The 20,102-nt window shown below is 39.4% G+C and overlaps 1 protein-coding gene across 1 annotated transcript; it reads left to right on the top strand.

The window, feature by feature from the left end:
- The first annotated feature begins 478 nt into the window (after window positions 1–478).
- Window positions 479–1,530, top strand: LOC138873071 (uncharacterized mitochondrial protein AtMg00820-like). Its single transcript, XM_070151505.1, has 2 exons — window positions 479–841; window positions 1,261–1,530. Exons 1-2 carry the CDS (start codon window positions 479–481, stop codon window positions 1,528–1,530), a joined length of 633 nt encoding a protein of 210 aa, XP_070007606.1.
- Window positions 1,531–20,102: the final 18,572 nt, after the last annotated feature.

Genomic DNA, 20,102 nt, shown 5'->3' with positions numbered 1-20,102 from the left:
CATCTAACACTGGTGGTACAACCTCCATTCCCCACTCACCTGAATCACTTCACAATACAGAGTCACCTGCAACTTTGTCTGGTAGTGATCACTTGTAAATTGATACATACTCCAATGAACATACAACACCTAATTCACTTTTCACCATGCCCTACAGTTACTAGTACTTCCCCTGTACCTGCTATACACTAACAGGACATGTCACATATTTCTCACAGACATGCTAGAACACACAAAACACTTATGTACTTAAACGATTATGTGTGCTCCATTCCCATACTTCAACTCCATCATTTTGTTCCTATTTCTCCTTGTGTGACACCCTCCAATAGCAATTCTAGTACATCATCTTTTTTCTTTAACACTTTAGTATCCCATGCACAATATGTATCCCTAAATGCCTTAGTTCCAGATAGTTAGTAATTTGTCAAGAGCATCTCACTTGATTGTGAAACTAACTCATATGAAAGAAGCAACCATGAATCCTGCTTGGCAAGCTGCAATGACACAAGAAATTAAAGCATTACATTCTAATAACACTTGGGACTTAGTCCCTCTACCAGCTGGTAAAAAAGCACTAGGGTGCAAGTGGGTGCACATAATTAAACACAAATCAAATGGGGGTGTTGAGAGATTCAAGGCAAGGCTGGTTGTAAAAGGGTACACACAACAAGCTGGAATAGACTACACTGAAACCTTTTCTCCAGTTGTTAAGATGACTATAGTGAGAGGGCTAATTGCAACAGCAATTAAAAAAGGGTGGCAGCACTTTCAACTGGATGTGAATAATGCATTCCTTCATGAGACCTTCATGAAAAAGTGTATATGGATGTACCTCATGGTCTGGTAGTAGAGAGGCCAGACTTGGCGTGCAAGCTAAATAAGTCCCTTTATGGCTTAAAGCAAGCAAGTAGGCAATGGTATGAAAAATTAGCAGAGGCATTGTGTTTAAGAGGGTATGTACATTCAATGCTAGATTATTCCTTGATTTACAAGAAAGCTGGAGCTTCAGTCATTTTTATTGTTATGCATGTCGATATGTTATAATCACAGGGTCCTAACTAGATAAGATTGAATCACTAAAAGGGTTCCTATACGAGATAATCATTAAAAGGATTCCGACATGAGACATTTAAGATAAAGGATTTGGGGAGGTTGAACTACTTCTTAGGGCTGGAGGTTTTGTATAAACATGACAGTGTCCTAATATCCCAAAGGAAGCTCACCATGGATCTATTGAAGGAATATGATTGTTTGCAGTACTTTTCAATGCCTTATCCTCTTGATCCTTCAATCAAGTTAAAGGTATATGAGGGTACCCTGCTTCCAGATCCAACATATTATAGAAAGTTGATTGGTAAACTGAATTTCCTTACTAATACTAGACTCGACATTGCTTGTAGCGTGCAATACTTGGGTCAGTACATGCAAAGTCCTATAGATCCTCACCTGGAGGCTGCATTTCATGTGCTAAGATACCTCAAAGAAGATCCAAACTTGGACATCTTTCTTTCTAATAGTGACGAGTGACGCCTACAAAGTTCGAGCCTTCTGTGACTCAGATTGGGCAACCTATCCTGAGTCCAGAATATCACTAAGTGGGTATATAGTGCTTCTTGGGGACAGTCCTATTAGCTGGAAGCCAAAGAAATAGTCTATTATTGCTCTTTCTTCTGCTGAGGGAGAGTACAGGTTCGCTAGGAATATGGTTGGGGAGTTGGTTTGGCTTGCAAGGCTGCTAGATGAGCTCACTATACCCCTATGTTTCCCCATACCAGTCTTCTGTGATAGCTAAGCTGCCCTACACATTGCCAAAAACCCAGTGTTTCATGAGCGTACGAAGCATATTGAAGTGGATTGTCATTTCGTCTGCGACAAACTTCAAGAAGGGATGATTTCGTTACATTACATTCCTACAAAGGAACAGCTGACCGGCATATTTACCAAGTCTCTTACTGGTGTTGCGCCCCCCTTTTTTCCCCTTCCAACGGAGAGGAGTTTCCGGGTTTCGACATTCATGGGGTGTAATGACTCGTTCCTTTTGGAAATTGGGTATTTTGAAGAATCGTCACCTAATGATTTTGGCGCATTAGGACACCTATAGAGTTATTTTGCAACTATGTTTAATAACCAGAGATTGGGTAAGGGCTTGAAATTATCCCAAGGGGAAGGTATTAGGCACCCCTAAGGATCCACTAGTGTGGTTCCCGACAAGATAGTTTTTTGTGAATTTGTACAATTAGCAAGTAATCAAATAAAAGGCTCAAGTAATAGGGGATTTAAGTTTGAGTACACAAGTGCAAACAATTATTAAAAGGCAAGGTTTTGGAAAAAGAGTTATAAGCTAGACATGCTTGTAAAATTAAAAGGGGGTCCTATGTTTATTTATAATATGGATCACCTTAATACAATACCCGGTATGACACTTCCCAGAAGAGGGGATACCCGTGGTATTAGCGCACCGGTCATCATATCCATATCTACCCTTCCCACCCCATTAAGGTATTAAAAAGCGGATTGGTCTCGACCTCTATCGCATGTGATAAGATAAAAATACTATGCATAATATGAGTTGTTGTTGAATCCTTAATACTAATATTGTTATTCTCTTGTAGGTAATATCAAAATATAAATAAAGGAATAAATAAGAATGAAGAAGGAAGTTGAAAATGGAAAAGAAAGAAGCTAGCATCAGCAAAAGTCACGTGTACACTTGGTGTACACCATTCTCTTATCAAAATTTATTTAAACATTGGCAAGTTGGCAAGATGAAAGACAAAGTTTACATACACGGCAAAATCAATGGAAATATCTATAAATACCGTCATTTTACAAAGTTGCGGGACACAATTCTCGGGGAGGAGAAATCGAGACAAAAAATTGAAATCTTCTTTTTCTTTCTTCTACTTTCTTCTTCAGTTATCCGATGTAGGAAATTACTCTAGTTCCTATTTCTATTTAAATAGGAGAATTATTTTTTTGAATATTTCTTTCTATTTTCTTAGTTAATGGGCAAGAATATTTCCGTTGTCAGTACTAATTCCATTATGGAGTAACTTTTCTTGTGTTGGGAGAATGGCGGATCTTAATATTTTTATATAATAATAGATATTATTCTTCAATTTCACATGCTTGAGCTGAAACTTTTTATTTAAATTTTATATGCTTTATAGTTGGGTGTTATTTAAATTGTCAACATCTATCTATTTCGTACTACATTTTAACTACGTACTAATTCTGTAATCGAAAGAGGCGGAAGAAGTAATTTAGTTAAATTTGGTATTGATAAATATTAACTTTATTTAATGACATCTAGCTCTTATATGTTAAAATTGATTCTACAACTATTTATAATTGAAAGAGGTGATATTGTAATAGTCAGTTATAAACAAGTAGGGTAACCGAAAGGAACTTACTAAAAAAGAGCATGTTTCAGTTTAAGCATATATTTTTGGCTCTTTAATATTACTATTTTGACGCTTAATTTGTATAACCGAGAGGAGTGCAATTAATTATTTAACTTAAGTAATAATATATAAATGTAATCGTGAGAGGCATTTGTAACATTTATGAGAAATAGAAATTAAAGAATAAATATATCTACTATATAATAAAAGTATTAAGTGAAGTCAGGATCCCAACACCTGTTTATTATATTTGTGAGAAATAAAATATTTTCTACTGCTCTATTCATGCATTTTTAGTTAGTTAATTTACAACTCAACTCTTTTTGATTTTCTCAAATAGTAATTAAAATAAAAAACGTCTGTAGAATAGACAAACCAATCTCTGTGGGTTCGACATCTTTCTATACTATAATTTCATAGAGTACGAGTTTAATTTTTACACATGCCAGACACTCGTCAACATGCTATTACCGTCCCATTCCTATCAGTCCCAGAGGAATTTAGGACTACTATTCCTATAAGAGAGAGGATTTAGGCTGACACTTAGGTTTAAAGGTGAAAAGGCTAAGGCGACATACAAAAACACGTAGGACTGCATTTAGAGGGGGGAACATATAAACAATGAGAAGGCTCATGTATACCTCCGCAAACAATGCATATAAATAGCATGACTTAAACACAGTTAAGGTCTGAATTTTAAAAATCCTAAAGCAGAGTTTGAGTCAGAACTAGATTTATTGTATAACTCAGAAAAGAAGTCCGAATCAGGCCTGCCTGCTGGTTATAGCAGTTAGTAATTAACAAAGGTAGTTCCAATTTTATTTAAGTAATTACCTAAGGCTTGCCTAGGCGTAATGGTGATGTCCTATGAGCATCACCATTATGCCTAGGCAAGCCTTAGGTAATTACTTAAATAAAACTGGAACTGCCTTTGTTAATTACCAACTGCTACAACCAGCAGGCAGACCTGATTCAGACTTCTTTTCTGAGTTATACGATGAATCTAGTTCTGACTCAAACTCTGCTTTAGGATTTTTAAAATTTAGACCTTAACTGTGTTTAAGTCATGCTATTTATATGCACTGTTTGCGGAGGTATACATGAGCCTTCTCATTGTTTATATGTTCCCCCCTCTAAATGTAGTCCTACTTATTTTTGTATATCGCCTTAGTCTTTTCACCTTTAAACCTAAGTGTCAGCCTAAATCCTCCCTCTTATAGGAATAGTAGTCCTAAATTCCTCTGGAATTGATAGGAATGAGATGGGTAATAGCATGCAATAGAGGTCGAGACCAATCCGCGCTTTAATACCTTAACGGGGTGGGAAGGGTAGATATGGATAGGATGACCGGTGCGCTAATACCACATGTATCCCCTCTTCTGAGGAGTGTCATACCGGGTATTGCATTGAGGTGATCCATATTATAAATAAACCTAAGACCCCCTTTTACTTTTACAAGCATGTCTAGCTTATAACTCTTTTTCCAAAACCCTGCCTTTTAATAATTGTTTGCACTTGTGTACTCAAACTTAAATCCCCTACTACTTGAGCCTTTTATTTGATTACTTGCTAATTGCACAAATTCACAAAAAACTATCTGGACGGGAACCACACTAGTGGATCCTGAGGGGTGCCTAACACCTTCCCCTTGGGATAATTTCAAGCCCTTACCCAATCTCTGGTTATCAAACATAGTTGCAAAAGAACTCTATAGGTGTCCTAATGCGCCCTAAATTATTAGGTGACAACTCTTCAAAATACCCAACTCCCAAAAGGAACGAGTCATTACATCCCATGAATGTCGAAACCCGGAAACTCCCCTCCGTTGGAAGGGGGAAAAAAGGGTGGTGCGACAGCATGGCGACTTTGCTGGGGATATTTAGGCTTTTACCATTTCAGACTGTTCTTGTGAATTTGTACCTCCCTTATGTGCAATTACTTGTTTAAATTTCTTTTTCAAATGCGAAACTGACATGTCTTCATGTTTCTTTCCTTTATTGCCGCTTTAAATTATAAAACTCCTTTATTTATCGCTTTCTTAACGTGCAAGTATATGTCAACATGTTTTTTTAATTATTGCATAATCATGCTCAACATCATACTCCACTCGTGCCAAACAAATACTATAGCAATGCTTATAATGAGTGGTTGCACTCTTCCTATATCATTACCCCCTAAATTCGGAAAGACATATTTGCGGTAAAACTAGTTGATCAGCAGTGCAGTCGACAGTTCCGTGCCTTCCCCCTTGAGTTGTCCGCTCAAGGGTACCAGTCTAAAACCCCATAGAAACCTTACTCTGTTTAAATTGTGCACGTATCATGGTCAAACCTAGTCGGGTCAGTTATGTTGTCCACATAATAATCCTTTAAGATAGCCTTGTCCAAAGTCCCCTGGGTTTCTCTAAAACCCAAACGGACATTATCACATTTTGTGAATTTATTTGGAGAACTAAATGCTTCATACTAATTGTTGGTATTAAATAGTTAAGTCTGGTGGGGATAGGGTCTAACCCTTTTGTTTTGCAGAAAATGAGGCACGAGGTCCCTAGTTTCGGTATGATTAGCACACCCCCACTCTTGCTAGACTGGTGGAGGAGTCTTCCATCAAATGACCAAATCAATGAGTGAAAAGAGAGGGTCGCCAAAGCTAGCGAAAAGTTGGAATATCTAGAATACAGTCTGCTGGAATTGGAAGGAAAAGTGAGGAAGAGAGTCACTGACTGCCAGAACGCTGAGGGAAATGAAGGAGAACACCTGGCAAAGGCATTTTTACTGATAAACCTACGCGGACTAGAGGATATGATCAACGAGAGCATTCAACCTGAGGAAGGTCCTTCTGGGACCAAGTAAATAGGAGTTTATCTTTTCGCTTTATAAATATAATAAGGCCAATGGCCATTAGTGACTTTTATTTCCTGTTTATTTGGTGTCGATTTGGGATTCGTCTTATTTTTTATCAATAAAATGAGACATTTAGCATTCTAAGTTCTCCAAATCACTTTGTCGCTAGGCCTACCTCGGGCACAAAGAGGTTCCCAAATTAGGACATGATCATTCCCGCACTATGTGTTTAAATATTGCAATACTTTTTATAATCCTCACTAACTTGATTACCTTTTTGTTTTTATTTTTGTTTTCCTTTTGTTATTCCCCTCCCCAAAGGTTAAGTTCGTGCCCTCTGGTATCATCATCTTATTCCATGAGATCTTGAGGCCCTCCACCCACTCCTCCTCTTAGTCCTATCAAAAACAATAACAAAAGCAAGATGGAAGATTTGAACAACGTCAGGAAGGAGAACCCAACTGAAAGGGTTGGGGCCACTAATGGACATGGTACTCAGGAAAATGTATCCCAGCTTGAACAGAAACTGCTGAAATTCCAAGAAGAGCTCGATCAGGTTCAGAATCTAGCAAGCCTGTCATTTTCCCTCAGCACCCCAGATATCAATTTCCCCAACACTCAAAACCCTACACCTCCTCAAAATATCCCAAAGTAACAGAATCATCCCGCTCCTCACCATCGCACTGTTCCACTAAAGACCTAATGCAACACCTGCCATATCCCAAACAATACTCCACTACTCATCCCAGAACCTCAAAACTTCACAAATGACCATTTTCACACCCCTATCTACGTGGAGACCATGCCACACTCCACCCAACCTATCTCCAACACACCTGAGTCTGATGAAAAGGATCTGCTTATTAGGAACCTAGCTGAGGAACTTAAGAAACTGACCAGCCGAATTTAGGACGTTGAGGGAAGTAAAGGAATCGAGGGGCTGAACTATGAGGATCTTTGTATACAACCCAATGTCGAACTGCTCGAGGGGTACAAACCTCCTAAGTTCGAAATATTTGATGGTACGGTGATCTAATGGTCCATTTGTAGACATACTGCGACAAGCTGGTTGGAGTAGAGAAAGACGAGAGAATCCGCATGAAGCTGTTCATGAGGAGTTTGAAAGGAGATGTATTGTCTTGGTACATCAGCCAAGATCCAAAAAAGTGGTCAAGCTGGGTAATCATGGCGTCCGACTTTATGGACAGGTTCAGGTTTAATACAGAGAATGTGCCAGATGTGTTCTATATTCAGAATCTAAAGAAGAAACCCACAGAGACGTTTCGCGAGTATGCCACTCACTGGAGGTCCGAAGCTGCTAAGGTCAAACCTGCTTTAGAAGAAGAACAGATAAACAAGTTCTTTGTCCGGGCTCAGGACCCGCAGTATTATGAACGACTGATGATGATTGAGAACCATAAGTTTTCCGACATTATCAAACTGGGTGAAAGAATTGAAGAAGGTATCAAAAGCGGTATGGTTACAAACTTCGAGGTCTTGCAAGCTACAAATAAGGCCTTACAATCCGGTGGTGTGTCCAAGAAGAGGGATGTAGGGGCCGTGATGGTTACACAAAGGACCAAGTCTCCCCTCAAATACCAAACTTACCAAACACCTCCACTCATATATCAGCCAACCCTAAATTACCAAGCACCTTCACCCTCATACCAAGCTCCACCACCAACTTATCAGTCACCTTCACCTCCTACATATCAACCTACTTCACCCAGATACTCACAAACCATGCATATCTACCAAACCTATAATGCTCAACCATCCCACTATCAATCACCTCCTGGATGCCAAAACTTCCCTAGACCCCGACCTAATTTTGATCGCAAACCTCCAAAATAATATACAGCCATTGCCGAACCCATTGACCAGTTGTATGAGAGACTCAAAGCCATTGGTTATGTCACCCCTATCCCTACTGTGACCCCTGAGAACCCTTCTTAGTGGGTTAACCCAAAAAAATCTTGTGTATACCACTCCGACATAAAAGGGCACACCATCGATGAGTGTCGTTACTTGAAAGACAAGATCCAGTCTTTAATTGATAACAAGATTATTGTGGCAAAGGAACCGGCTCCAAATGTCCGCAACAACCCTCTGCCAGACCATAAGGGTGGAGGTATCCACATGATTGAAATAGAAGATGACTAGGTCCCGAGGGATCAATCGGGTTGATCACAGAAGGTGATGACCCAAAGAAACCAATAATTACTCTCAATCCAATCATAGTCCAGATTTAACTGTCTGAGGACGCTGAGGTGAATATGTCTGTGCCACTTGAGTTTGAAGCAACGTCATCTGCAAAGACACCAGCACCAATTGAGGTCGAATTCATGTCTCCGGCAAATTCACCCGCACCATTTGAGGTTGCAATTTTACCACCCAAGGCACATGCTCCGTTTGGAGTAAGGATAGCCACGCCGATCCCAGTAGCAATGTCGACCATGACACCATTCCATACAAAGGTTGCACCCTGGGACTATACAGCCGAAGCGAAAAGGAAAGGCAAGGTTAGGTTCGAAGAGACTGTTGCAACGCAGGATATGATAAGAACTGGTAGAGTCTATACCCCTGAACGTCTAGCTGAGTCAAGCAAGTATGCCTCCAACCAACCACCCATTATCGAGATAGGTCCATATGACCTTTGGAGGAAAATACAGACCAAGGAGTACTCGGTCATCGACCAGTTAAACAAGACACCAGCACAAATATCCATCCTCTGCTTGCTGCAAAACTCCGAGGCACACAAGAATGCTCTATTAAAGGTGCTGAGCGAAGCATACGTACCAAGCAACATCACTGACGGGGAAATGGCTAACATCGTAGGACAAGTGCTGAAGAGCCATAAGATCACCTTTCATAAGGATGAGCTGCCACCTGAAGGGTTAGGGCACAACAAAGCGCTGCACATAACCGTGCAATGCGAAGACTAGTTCATCACCAGAATCATGATAGACAGAGGTTCCAGTCTCAACATTTGTCCGCTGGTAACACTCAAGAAGTTGGGTAAAGGACTACACGAGATAAAAGATGGAGCTATCAATGTCGATGGTTCTCAGAGGTCCACCATTGGTGAGATTGTTCTATGATTGTAAATAGGACCAACATGTTTCGATGTCGATTTCCAGGTGATAGATGTGCCAGCATCTTACAACCTGTTATTGGGACGGCCATGGATTCATGCTGCTGGGGCCGTAGCATCAACACTTCATCAGGCAGTAAAATTTGAATAGAATCACCAGGAAGTGATCATTCACGACGACGGTAGCAACCCTATATATAGTCGTTAGACCATTCCGACGATCGAGCGAAGAAAGAAGCTGGGTGGAGAGACTTACCACCACATCAAACGGGTCAATGCTATCAACAAAGACAAATGGTGGGATGACAAAATTGAGAGTATACTGAATTGGAGCGGGTACGAACCCAGCAAAGGGCTCGGCAAGAACCTCTAAGGAATCTCTAAGCCCATAAAACTCAAGAAGCATGACACTACTTTCGGTCTAGGATATGATTACACCTAGGAAGAATTCAACAACTGGTCTCCACCGTGGCGCGATCATTACTACCCACTAGAGCAGCCAATACCGCATCTGGAGCAGATTTTCCAATAGGCTGACATTGTTTATGTGTCAGACGAAGAAGAAGAACTTGCAGCGGTGAAGAACTTGTTCCAAGAAGACAATGACATAGATTGTTGTGTTGTTCTCGAGGAGGAGGGGGAGGAAGGCCCTTCCATACAAACTGTAAGCAGAGGGGCCCATCTCAAGAATTGGACCATCAGGACAACTAAAGCCCGATGAGCCTCGAGGTAGCAAGGCTAAAACAAGCATTACTCACTATTTTATTTACTAAATGATTTTTCTTTTGCATTTTTAATTCCCACAATAAGATCTTCAATGTTCAAAACAGTTATGCAATTTATCAAAACATTTTGACTTTTCTTATGAATCAACACTCATTATCGTTTTCTCTCATTACTTTACTTATACAACATTACTATTACTTATCTTGGTGAGCCAATGACTGTGACATGCATGAGACAACGCAACAAACAGACATTGATTCAGAGGAGGATGACATACCTGATGAGATTATTAGAGAAGTTGAGAATTTTGAAAACAGGCATAAGTCCAACCTGGACGAGACCGAAACTGTTAACCTGGGAGATACAAAAAACATCAAGGAAACACGAATCAGCGTTCACCTATTGCCATCAGAAAAGAAAGAATACACATAATTTCTAAAGGAACATGAGGACATATTTGCCTGGTCGTATGATGACATGACTGCTCTGAGTACGTCTATTATTGCTCACAAACTGCCGACCGATCCGACATATCTGCTGGTAAAACAGAAGCTCAGAAAGTTCAAGCCTGATATGAGTTTGAAAATCAAGGAAGAAGTCACCAAGCAGGTCAAAGCTAAGGTTCTCAGGGTAGTAGAATACTCGACATGGTTAGCCAACATCGTGCAGTGCCAAAGAAGGATGGTAAGGTTAGAGTCTGTGTCGACTACCGGGATCTCAACCGGGCCAGTCCGAAAGACGACTTCCCTTTGCCGAATATACATATCCTAATTGACAATTGTGCCAAGCATGAGCTGTAGTCATTTGTAGATTGCTTCACTGGTTATTATCAGATCTAGATGGATGAAGAAGATCCTGAGAAAACGGCTGTCATTACACCATGGGGGATGTACTGTTACAAGATGATGTCGTTCGACCTGAAGAATGCAGGGGCCACCTATATGAGGGCCATGACTACCATTTTCCATGATATGATACACAAGGAGATAGAGGTATATGTAGATGATGTCATCATCAAGTCCAAGAAGTCCACTAATCACATGGAAGATCTGAGGAAGTTCTTCAATAGACTGCGGAGGTACAATCTGAAACTAAACCCCGTAAAGTTCGCATTTGGGGTTCCTGCTGGGAAATTGCTTGGGTTTATTGTGAGTCGCCAAGGAATAGAATTGGACCCATCAAAAGTCAAAGCCATTCAAGAATTGTCGCCGCCAAAGAACCAGAAGGATGTGATGAGTTTCTTGGGAAGGCTCAACTAAATTAGTCGATTCATAGCACAGTCTACAGTTATTTGCGAGCCGATTTTTAAGATGTTGAAGAAGGACGCTACCAAATGGACTGATGAATGCCAAAGGGCCTTCGACAGAATCAAGGAGTACTTGTCAACACCACCAGTCTTAGTCCCGCCCGAGCCATGTAGACCCTTACTACTCTACCTTGTAGTGTTGGATGAAGCTTTCGGTTGCGTTCGGGGCAACATGATGAAACGGGGAGGAAGGAGCAGGCCATTTATTAACTCAGTAAGAATTTCACCCCGTATGAGGCCCGGTATTCTTTATTAGAACGCACCTGTTGTGCTTTGACCTGGGTAGCTCAGAAGCTGAGGCACTACTTTTGTGCCTATACTACATATCTTATATCAAGAATGGGCCCTTTGAAGTACATCTTTCAGAAGACCATGCCTACTAGCAAGCTAGCCAAGTGGCAAATCCTATTGAGTGAGTTTGACATTGTCTACGTAACTCAAAAGTGCTCAAGGGACAAGCACTGGCAGACCACCTTGCTGAGAATCCCGTGGATGGAGAACACGAACCCCTAAAAACGTATTTTCCTGACGAAGAGGTATCATTCATAGGAGAAGACATTGCAGAATCCTATGATGGTTGGAGAATGTTTTTTGATGGAGCAGCAAATTTCAAAGGAGCTGGCATAGGAGAAGTCCTAGTGTCAGAAATCGGTCAGCATTATCCGATGTCCGCCAAACTTAGGTTCCCATGTACCAACAATATGGCCGAGTACAAAGCTTGCATCTTAGGACTCAAGATGGCCATTGACATGAACATTCAAGAGCTGCTAGTAATTAGAGATTCAAACTTACTTATACATCAGGTACGAGAAGAATGGCAACCAAGAACTCCAAGATACTCCCGTATCTGCATCATGTACAGGAATTGAGAAAGAGGTTCACGAAGACGGAGTTCCAACATGTTCCCAGAGTCCAGAATGAGTTCAATGATACATTGGCTACCCTGTCATCTATGATACAACATCCAGACAAAAAATTTCATCGATACCATTCCAGTAAAGATCCATGATCAGCCAGCTTATTGTGCCCATGTCGAAAGGTTTCATGATATCAAGGAATATTTTGCAAAAGGAAAGTACCCGGAGCTTGCTAATCCTATTCAGAAATGCACACTTCGGAGATTGTCCAACAACTTCTTTCACAGCAGAGGAATCCTGTATAGGAGGACTCCTGATTTGGGATTACTAAGATGTGTCGACGCAAAGGAAGTATCCAAGTTGCTAGAGGAAATTCATGCTGGGACCTACGGTCCACATATGAACAGTTTTGTCTTAGCAAAAAATATACTCCAGGTTGGTTACCTTTGGATGACCATGGAAATGGACTGCATCCAGTATGTCCGGAAATGCCACAGCTGTTAGATACATGCAGACATGATAAAGGTACCTCCAAATGAGCTTAATGCAACAAGCCCACCATGGATGTTCGCCGCTTGGGGGATGGATGTTATTGGACCAATCGAGCCTGCCGCTTCCAATGGACACATGTTTATCCTGGTAGCCATAGACTATTTCACCAACTGGGTGGAAGCAACATCTTACAGAGCAGTGACTAAGAAAGTCGTGGCATATTTTGTCCGCGACCACATTGTTTGCCGATTCGGAATTCCAGAGTCAATCATTACTGATAATGGCTCCAACCTCAATAGCGACTTGATGAAAGCTATGTGTGAAACTTTCAAAATCAGACACAAGAATTCCACAGCCTACAGGCCTCAAATGAATGGAGCTGTAGAAGCCGCCAACAAGAATATCAATAAGATATTGAGGAAAATGATAGAGAAGCATAAGCAGTGGCATGAAAAGTTGTCAATTGCTCTATTGGGGCATCACACCACAGTCCGTACATCAACTGGGGCAACCCCCTATATGCTGGTTTATGGTACAAAGGCTGTCATTCCCGCTAAAGTAGAAATTCCTTCCCTAAGGATCATACAAGAAGCTGAGCTTGACGACACGGAGTGGGTAAAAAGTCGTTATGAGAAACTAGCCCTTATAGACGAAAAAAGAATGAATGCAGTTTGCCATGGTCAACTCTATCAGAACAGAATGTCCAGAACCTTCAACAAGAGAGTCAAGCCAAGATAATTCACACTGGGGCAGCTGGTGTTAAAGAAAATTTTTCCGTATCAAGATAAAGCCAAAGGGAAGTTCTCTCCCAACTGGAAGGGTCATATATGGTTCACCGGGTTCTGACAGGAAGAGCCCTTATACTTGCAGAAATGGACGGAGAAGTCTGGCCAAAGCCGATCAATTCAGATGCAGTCAAACGCTACTATGTGTAATCTTTATGCTTTCCTTATATGATGTAAATTGAACTACACCTAACCTGATTCCCGTTTAAGAGGGGATACGTAGGCAGCCCTATGGATTCGGTCACAATTCAATAAAAATTTCATCTCCCCCTGCAATTGGAAACTGGGGCAGAATTTTGAAGAGGACCCTCAAAATTCCGAAGTAATTTCAGCCGATCGTCGCAAGCAACAGTCAGAAGCATCAACCCATTAAACTGGGGCAGAATTTTGAGGGGGGCCCTCAAAATTCCTAGCAAGAGAGGTTGCAATGTCCGGAACTGCGTCACAGTCGTCGGTTCAACTAAAAACCATTTTTAATTATACACTTATATCATACTTTTACAAAAATCATCGCTTGTTTATTATTGAAACTGCTTTGTTTAGCAACCTACCCCAATGATACAGACAGTATCACTAGATCAAAGCCGTGCAAGTCAAGCAAAGCTAGCGGGGACACGAACTGACCTTCCCTCTTTACAAAACTCACGATTTTTCTTTGGATGCAGGTATTAGGATTGCAAAATCATTAAACATACTGTACGCCCATAGAACAAACATTGTTCAAACATCGACTCTCAGAACCGTTGCACTTACCAACATTTGCTATCAACACGCACAAGTAACGTTCCGTAGTCACAATGTTCCCAGTAATCACAATGCCGCAATATGCTATCAGCTAAGAAAACACTACTGCCATTTACTATCTTACTACTTGCATAAGGCTACCGTTCTGCCTTTCGAGACTAAACGCTATCTCCATCTGTATTTGCATTTCTACATAAGGCTACCATTCTGCCTTCCGAGACTAAACACTGTCTCCATCTGCATTCTTGCATAAGGCTACCATTCTGCCTTCCGAGACTAAACACTGTCTTCATCTGCATTCTTGCCAGGGGCGGCTCGACGAGTTTTGTGGCCTAAAGCCAAACTTTATGGGGAGCCTTAACTTTAAAAAAAAAAAATTATTTATTTAAAGTCTATTTTTTCTAGCATTTCTTAAGTACAAAGTTATTAATAATTTTCTTATAATCAATAACTCCTAATAAGTCTTTCTTAATTGACAATATAACTAATCCATTTAACCTTTCTTGAGACATTGTTAATCTTTGGTAAGATTTTATCAATTTTAATTTTGAAAATTTCTTTCCGTTGAAGCGACGGTAACAAGAGTAATTAACATTATTCCATAATTAATATACACATTGAAAAAAAGAATCAAATCTTTTTATTTGACCAAGTGTATCTATTAAACTGTTATCTTCTAATTGTACTATTTTTCTTAATATTTTTAATTCCGAAAATAAATCTAAACTAGATATCAAAAATTATTATGCTTTAAGGAACATTCAAGATTGAGGCAATATTTTTCCAAATTTCCATCATCTAGTGATCTTAATTTTTACAGCTAAATAGTAAACCAAAAATATTTTCATACGCTTTGAATTGTTCAAATCTATTTTGAAGTGAAAAAAATAGCCTTGTTTACTATGTATAAAGTAATCAACCAAAGGACTCTTCGAAAGATTTTGAAATTTTATTATCAACATTCTCATCAAATTGTTACTTCCTATAATCTTACGAAATTTGGATTCGATATTCATTTCAAGTGCAATATTCGTGGCAGGAATCATATCAGTTGTAAATCCTTATTCTCTATACTTGTTAAAGAAAGAAATCAAACTTTTTCACTTCACAGAACCTTTTTTTAAACGTATACATAGCCTATTATATGTAACAAAAAATAGGGCCTCCACAAATGTGGGGCCTAAAACAGTTGCTTTACTTGCTTTATGGAAGGGCCGCCCCTAATTCCTGCATAAGACTACCTTTCTGCCTTCCGAGACTAAACGTTGTCTCCATCTGCATTTGCGTTTCTGCATAAGTCTACCATTCTACCTTCCGAGACTAAACGCAGTCTCCATCCATATTATTGCATAAGGCTACTATTCTGCCTTCCAATCTGCATAAGGCTACCATTCTGCCTTCCGAGACTAAACGTTGTCTCCATCTGCATTCTGCATAAGGCTACCATTCTGCCTTTCGAGGTTAAGCTCTACCTCTCTTTGCATTTGCATCTTGCATAAGACTATCATTTTGCCTTCCGAGGCTAAGCTCTGCCTCCCATTTTCTTCGAAACTAAGCACTATCCCAAGCACTATTTATTTCGCTTTTCTTACGGGCTAAGCTCTGTCTTGTCCGCATCATACTACTGCATCCTTCATGGGCTGAAATATCGCCAACTCATCCGAAGGCGTCATCGTTCAGAGGCACCGTCTTTACAGCCCGAGAACACCATGTCATGGCCTGAGGATCCCTTTTAATTTTTTTTTTGCATATCATTATTCAAAGGCATTATGGTTCGGAGGCACCATCCTCATAGCATGAGAGCATCATTTCATAGCTTGCGAATCCTTTATCATACGCTTCATGGACCAGGACGTCATCCTAACCGTCCAAAGACGACATTCATGGTCCGACGGGAATTTGTATCATGTTTAAATTTATGCACAATGTACGCTTGTATTGTTCCTAATTACAGGTAAACCAGCAAGCAACGGCCATCCTGGCAGGAGTGATCCCGCTCCAGTTCCCGCAGCCAAATCCAACCTAACCATTCCCACAAGCCAACCACTTACCCCGCCCTGGATATTGCGTCCGTTCTTGAAAAGTCTCCATCGGCATACTCCGCCGACGGATCTTGAACTATATACGACCTGATTCCTATAAAACCAGGGATATGTAGGCAGCTCAGAAGCCAGGGTGTGGCCTAAACCTCTTCAACCCGTTTCGCTCGGTCAAAATTGGCCATCATATCTTTATCCGACAACTCTTTCATCCTTCCCGGGTAAAGAGGGGCAGCTGTTGATACCTAATTTTTCCCTATTTTTTTAAATATGCAAAATACTTTCAAATAACATATAAATGCACACATAAGCATTTCCAAATGTTTTATTATTTTTCATAATTTTTAAAGATTGTTAAATCAATTTATTTCCCTTTTCATCCATATAATCCCAATAATTATGTCCAAAATTATTATTTTTGATGATTCATTTATTGGATCTTTATATTTATGCCAAAATATGGCTAAGGTAATTTTTACATATTTTTACAATTTTATTTAGTAATTGTTAAAGCTAATTGCATATAATTGCAATATTAGCCTTTTTAAGATTTAATTGTGTTTTATATTCATAAAATTAATCCCTATATTTTTAAATTGTTATTTATGTGTTATAAAATCATTTTAGTGGTTTCAATTTAATTTCAAAAATTTATTTACTATTTTTATAATTTAAAAGGGGGAAAATTGGCTATTTAAATAACAACCCATTTGTATTTAATTTTAGCCTAAATTTAACCCCAAATCAAACCCAATTCCCCAGCCCAATTTCAATTAAACCCGACCCCAACCCAATTTCAACCAACCCAAACCCGGATTCCCCACCTACCATTTTAATCTAGGTCGTTGATCATTCAGATCAACGGCCACCATTCACCCTTCCATAATTAAACCCAAATGACCCCTTCCATAATCCCTCTCCTCTCAATTCTCTCTGTAGCCTCACATGAACCCTAGCCGCCGCCACCCAATCCACCTTAATCCCCACCTAATCCATGATCTCTCATGGCCGTTCGAGATGTATACCAGCCTCCTACACCCTCTGGTGGCCCGTTTGTGTGATTTCATGGACAGATCTCGAAGAGATCTGATCCAGTCCTTGCTCAACTTATGTTTATGGCCTTTCTCCGGCCATCCATGGCCTTTCAAGTCAGATCCTTGACTTTCCCGGCTAGATCGGTAACTTTTCAAAGTCTTTCTCACTTTTCTGGGTTCTCTGAAACCCTAACCTTTAAGATCTTTCAATTTTCTTTAGATCTATCTTAGATCTATGAATATTATAAACTTCTTAAGTGTTTTTTCGAAGGTTCTTCGATTTTCTTTCAAAATGACTCTTCATTTCTCAACGGTTAGGGTTTTCTTTTAAATCTTTTTTAAAAGATCTCTTCTCCAATTTTAATGTTGTTTATGATTTTACTATGTTCAAAGGACTTGGTTATGCTTTCTTTTTACTTGATTCAGCATGTTGAAAACCCTAGGTCTTTTTTGGTCTTATCCGGTTTCTGAAACTGTCCTTGTTTGTTTGAGTATATGCTTGTTCGATTAAGTTCTTTGTCCTTGTTTGGCTTATTTGATTCTGAGTTTTTACCATCTTTTAAACTGGACTATTGTTGAAAACCCTAGGTCTTTTTGGTCTTATCCGAGTTCTGAAACTGTTTGTTTGAATGTATACTTGTTCGATTAAATGCTTTGTTTCTGACTCTCTTTTCCTTGTTTGACTTATCTGATTCTGAGTTCTTATCATCTCTTAAACTTGACTACTGTTGAAGCCCTAATTTCTTAAAAGATTTTTCCTCGTTTATTACTATGAGTTTGAAGGTCTTTACTTGTTTCTGACTTTCTTACCTGTTACTATGTTTTCTTCACTTCTGATTCTATGTGGCTACTTGACCTTGTTGACTACTGTGCTTTGAGTAGATCTCTTTTACTACTGAATCCTAGCTTATTCCTGCTACTGCTGTATGTTTGTGTTGTTTCTTTTGCCAATGTGTTTGGCCTTGCATGTCTGATACTTCTGTTCATTCTATTTATATATTGAAGTGTAGAATCATATTTCTTTATTGATTGATCTTAATTTTCTAAATCTTACAACTGATTGCAAAGGGTTCCCTTATAAACCCTAATTTTTTACTCATTTGTTTACAATTAATTGATTCCTTTCCTTTACTGTGATGTTTGATCTTGCTGAATCCTTTCCCGAAACTAAGCATATTTTATACTTAGTCTCAATTATTTATTTCATACTTTTACTGCCCCCTTATATGGAAATAATCAATCTGTCCCAAACTGGTTTGTTTCCTTAATTAACCCTGTTAGTATCCATTAAATAGTGATTCCTTAATTAAAGGGAATTACTTGTGTTAATTGATTCTGATTGTGATTATTTCTATGTTTTGTTAAGACTTTACTTATTACCTTATTCTTCACTCGTTTTCAAAACTATAATACCCTACCCCCTCTTCTTTCAAAGACAGAACAATTTGAGTTCAGAACACACACTTACACTCAAAAACTCTCTCTTTCTTTACTGCTACTTGTGCTATTGCTTTGTCTAGTCGACTGAAAGCCAAGGCTAGACTGTGGAATCTTGCTTGATTTACCTTTCTGCATTTTGCTTCTCTACTGGTATGTCCTAGTTAATTTGTTAAGCCCCAACAACAACATGCTTCTTTAGTTGCTTCAGTTTCTTTCACTCTTGCCTACTTCTGCTCATGTTTCTGTAGTCAAGTTATATTATTAGCATGTTGCAATATGTTTCCTTCTCCCTTAGATTAATGCTTCCCCTATGTGTGTTTTAAAGCATACTCTGTCTTATGAACCCCAAACTCCCATATCCCCTCTATGTGTTTGTTCCTTTGACTGGTTTGTGGCCATGCCAGCATCAGCTATTATGGTGCATGACCAAACTAAACCCTTGCTGGGTTCATGTGCTTACAGACAAATGTATCCCCAAAATCCCTTGACCCCTTTGAATGACTATTGATTATGTGTAGTTTTGAGTTTTACTACTACTACTGATTTAAATCATCTCTATCATTAATTGCTTTCAAAATGGACTGTCAGTCCAGCTTTTAAAATTAAATCTCTTTTTCAAATTATGTTCTGCACTTCCACTATATTCTTAAAACCTAGGTTCTGCCCCTCTTGTGTGAGCCTTGCCTTGGGACCCTTGAGCTCTCTATGAACTTGGACACATAAGGGTTGGCCCTTCCACACTGCACTCATTCTATTTGGTTATGTAAATCTGTGTGAGCACTGCCCGGGATCCCTTGAGGTCCTTAGGAAACTCTAACACACCCAGGTATGAGAAAAGGCTTTGAAATATTGGCATTGAAGTGGTTCATTACATAACTCAGAGAGGAAGTCAAGATCAGGCTTCCTTTGGTTGTAATTTCTTATTTCTGCACTTCTTTTGTAATTCAATCATTTGGTCTGTAATAATTTGTAAATAATTATGGGGTGATTAGTGAAAAAGGGTAGGTAGTTGTATCTTGTGGGTAAATTGGGTAGATAACATGCCTATAGGGTCTATTTTGATTCCAAATATGGTCTGTTAGATAACATGCCTGTAGGATCTGCTTTGGTTTAAAATAAATTCTGCATGTTTTACTTTCACAATTAGAGACCATGTCTATAGGGTCTAAATGTCTTTAACAGTAGAGATCATGCCTATAGGGTTAAAAATCCGCTTTTAAGTAGATATCATGCCTATAGGATGTAAAGTAATTGGAGTTCAATTTTTCATTACAGCATATATCCAGATTCGTTTCCCTTAGAGATCATGCCTACAAGTCCAAAGTCAGCTTTTAA

The sequence above is a fragment of the Nicotiana sylvestris genome, chromosome 7, assembly GCF_000393655.2.
Source record: "Nicotiana sylvestris chromosome 7, ASM39365v2, whole genome shotgun sequence".
NCBI classification, from domain to species: Eukaryota; Viridiplantae; Streptophyta; class Magnoliopsida; order Solanales; family Solanaceae; genus Nicotiana; species Nicotiana sylvestris.
This window is presented reverse-complemented; position numbering and strand designations above follow the sequence as displayed.

Excerpts from the sequence above, each read along its gene's own strand:
- LOC138873071 (XM_070151505.1), top strand. The coding sequence starts at position 479 with ATGAATCCTGCTTGGCAAGCTGCAATGACACAAGAAATTAAAGCATTA. Across the intron at positions 842-1,260 it reads GTATATGGATGTACCTCATG|TACTTTTCAATGCCTTATCC; the intron begins GTCTGGTAGTAG and ends GATTGTTTGCAG.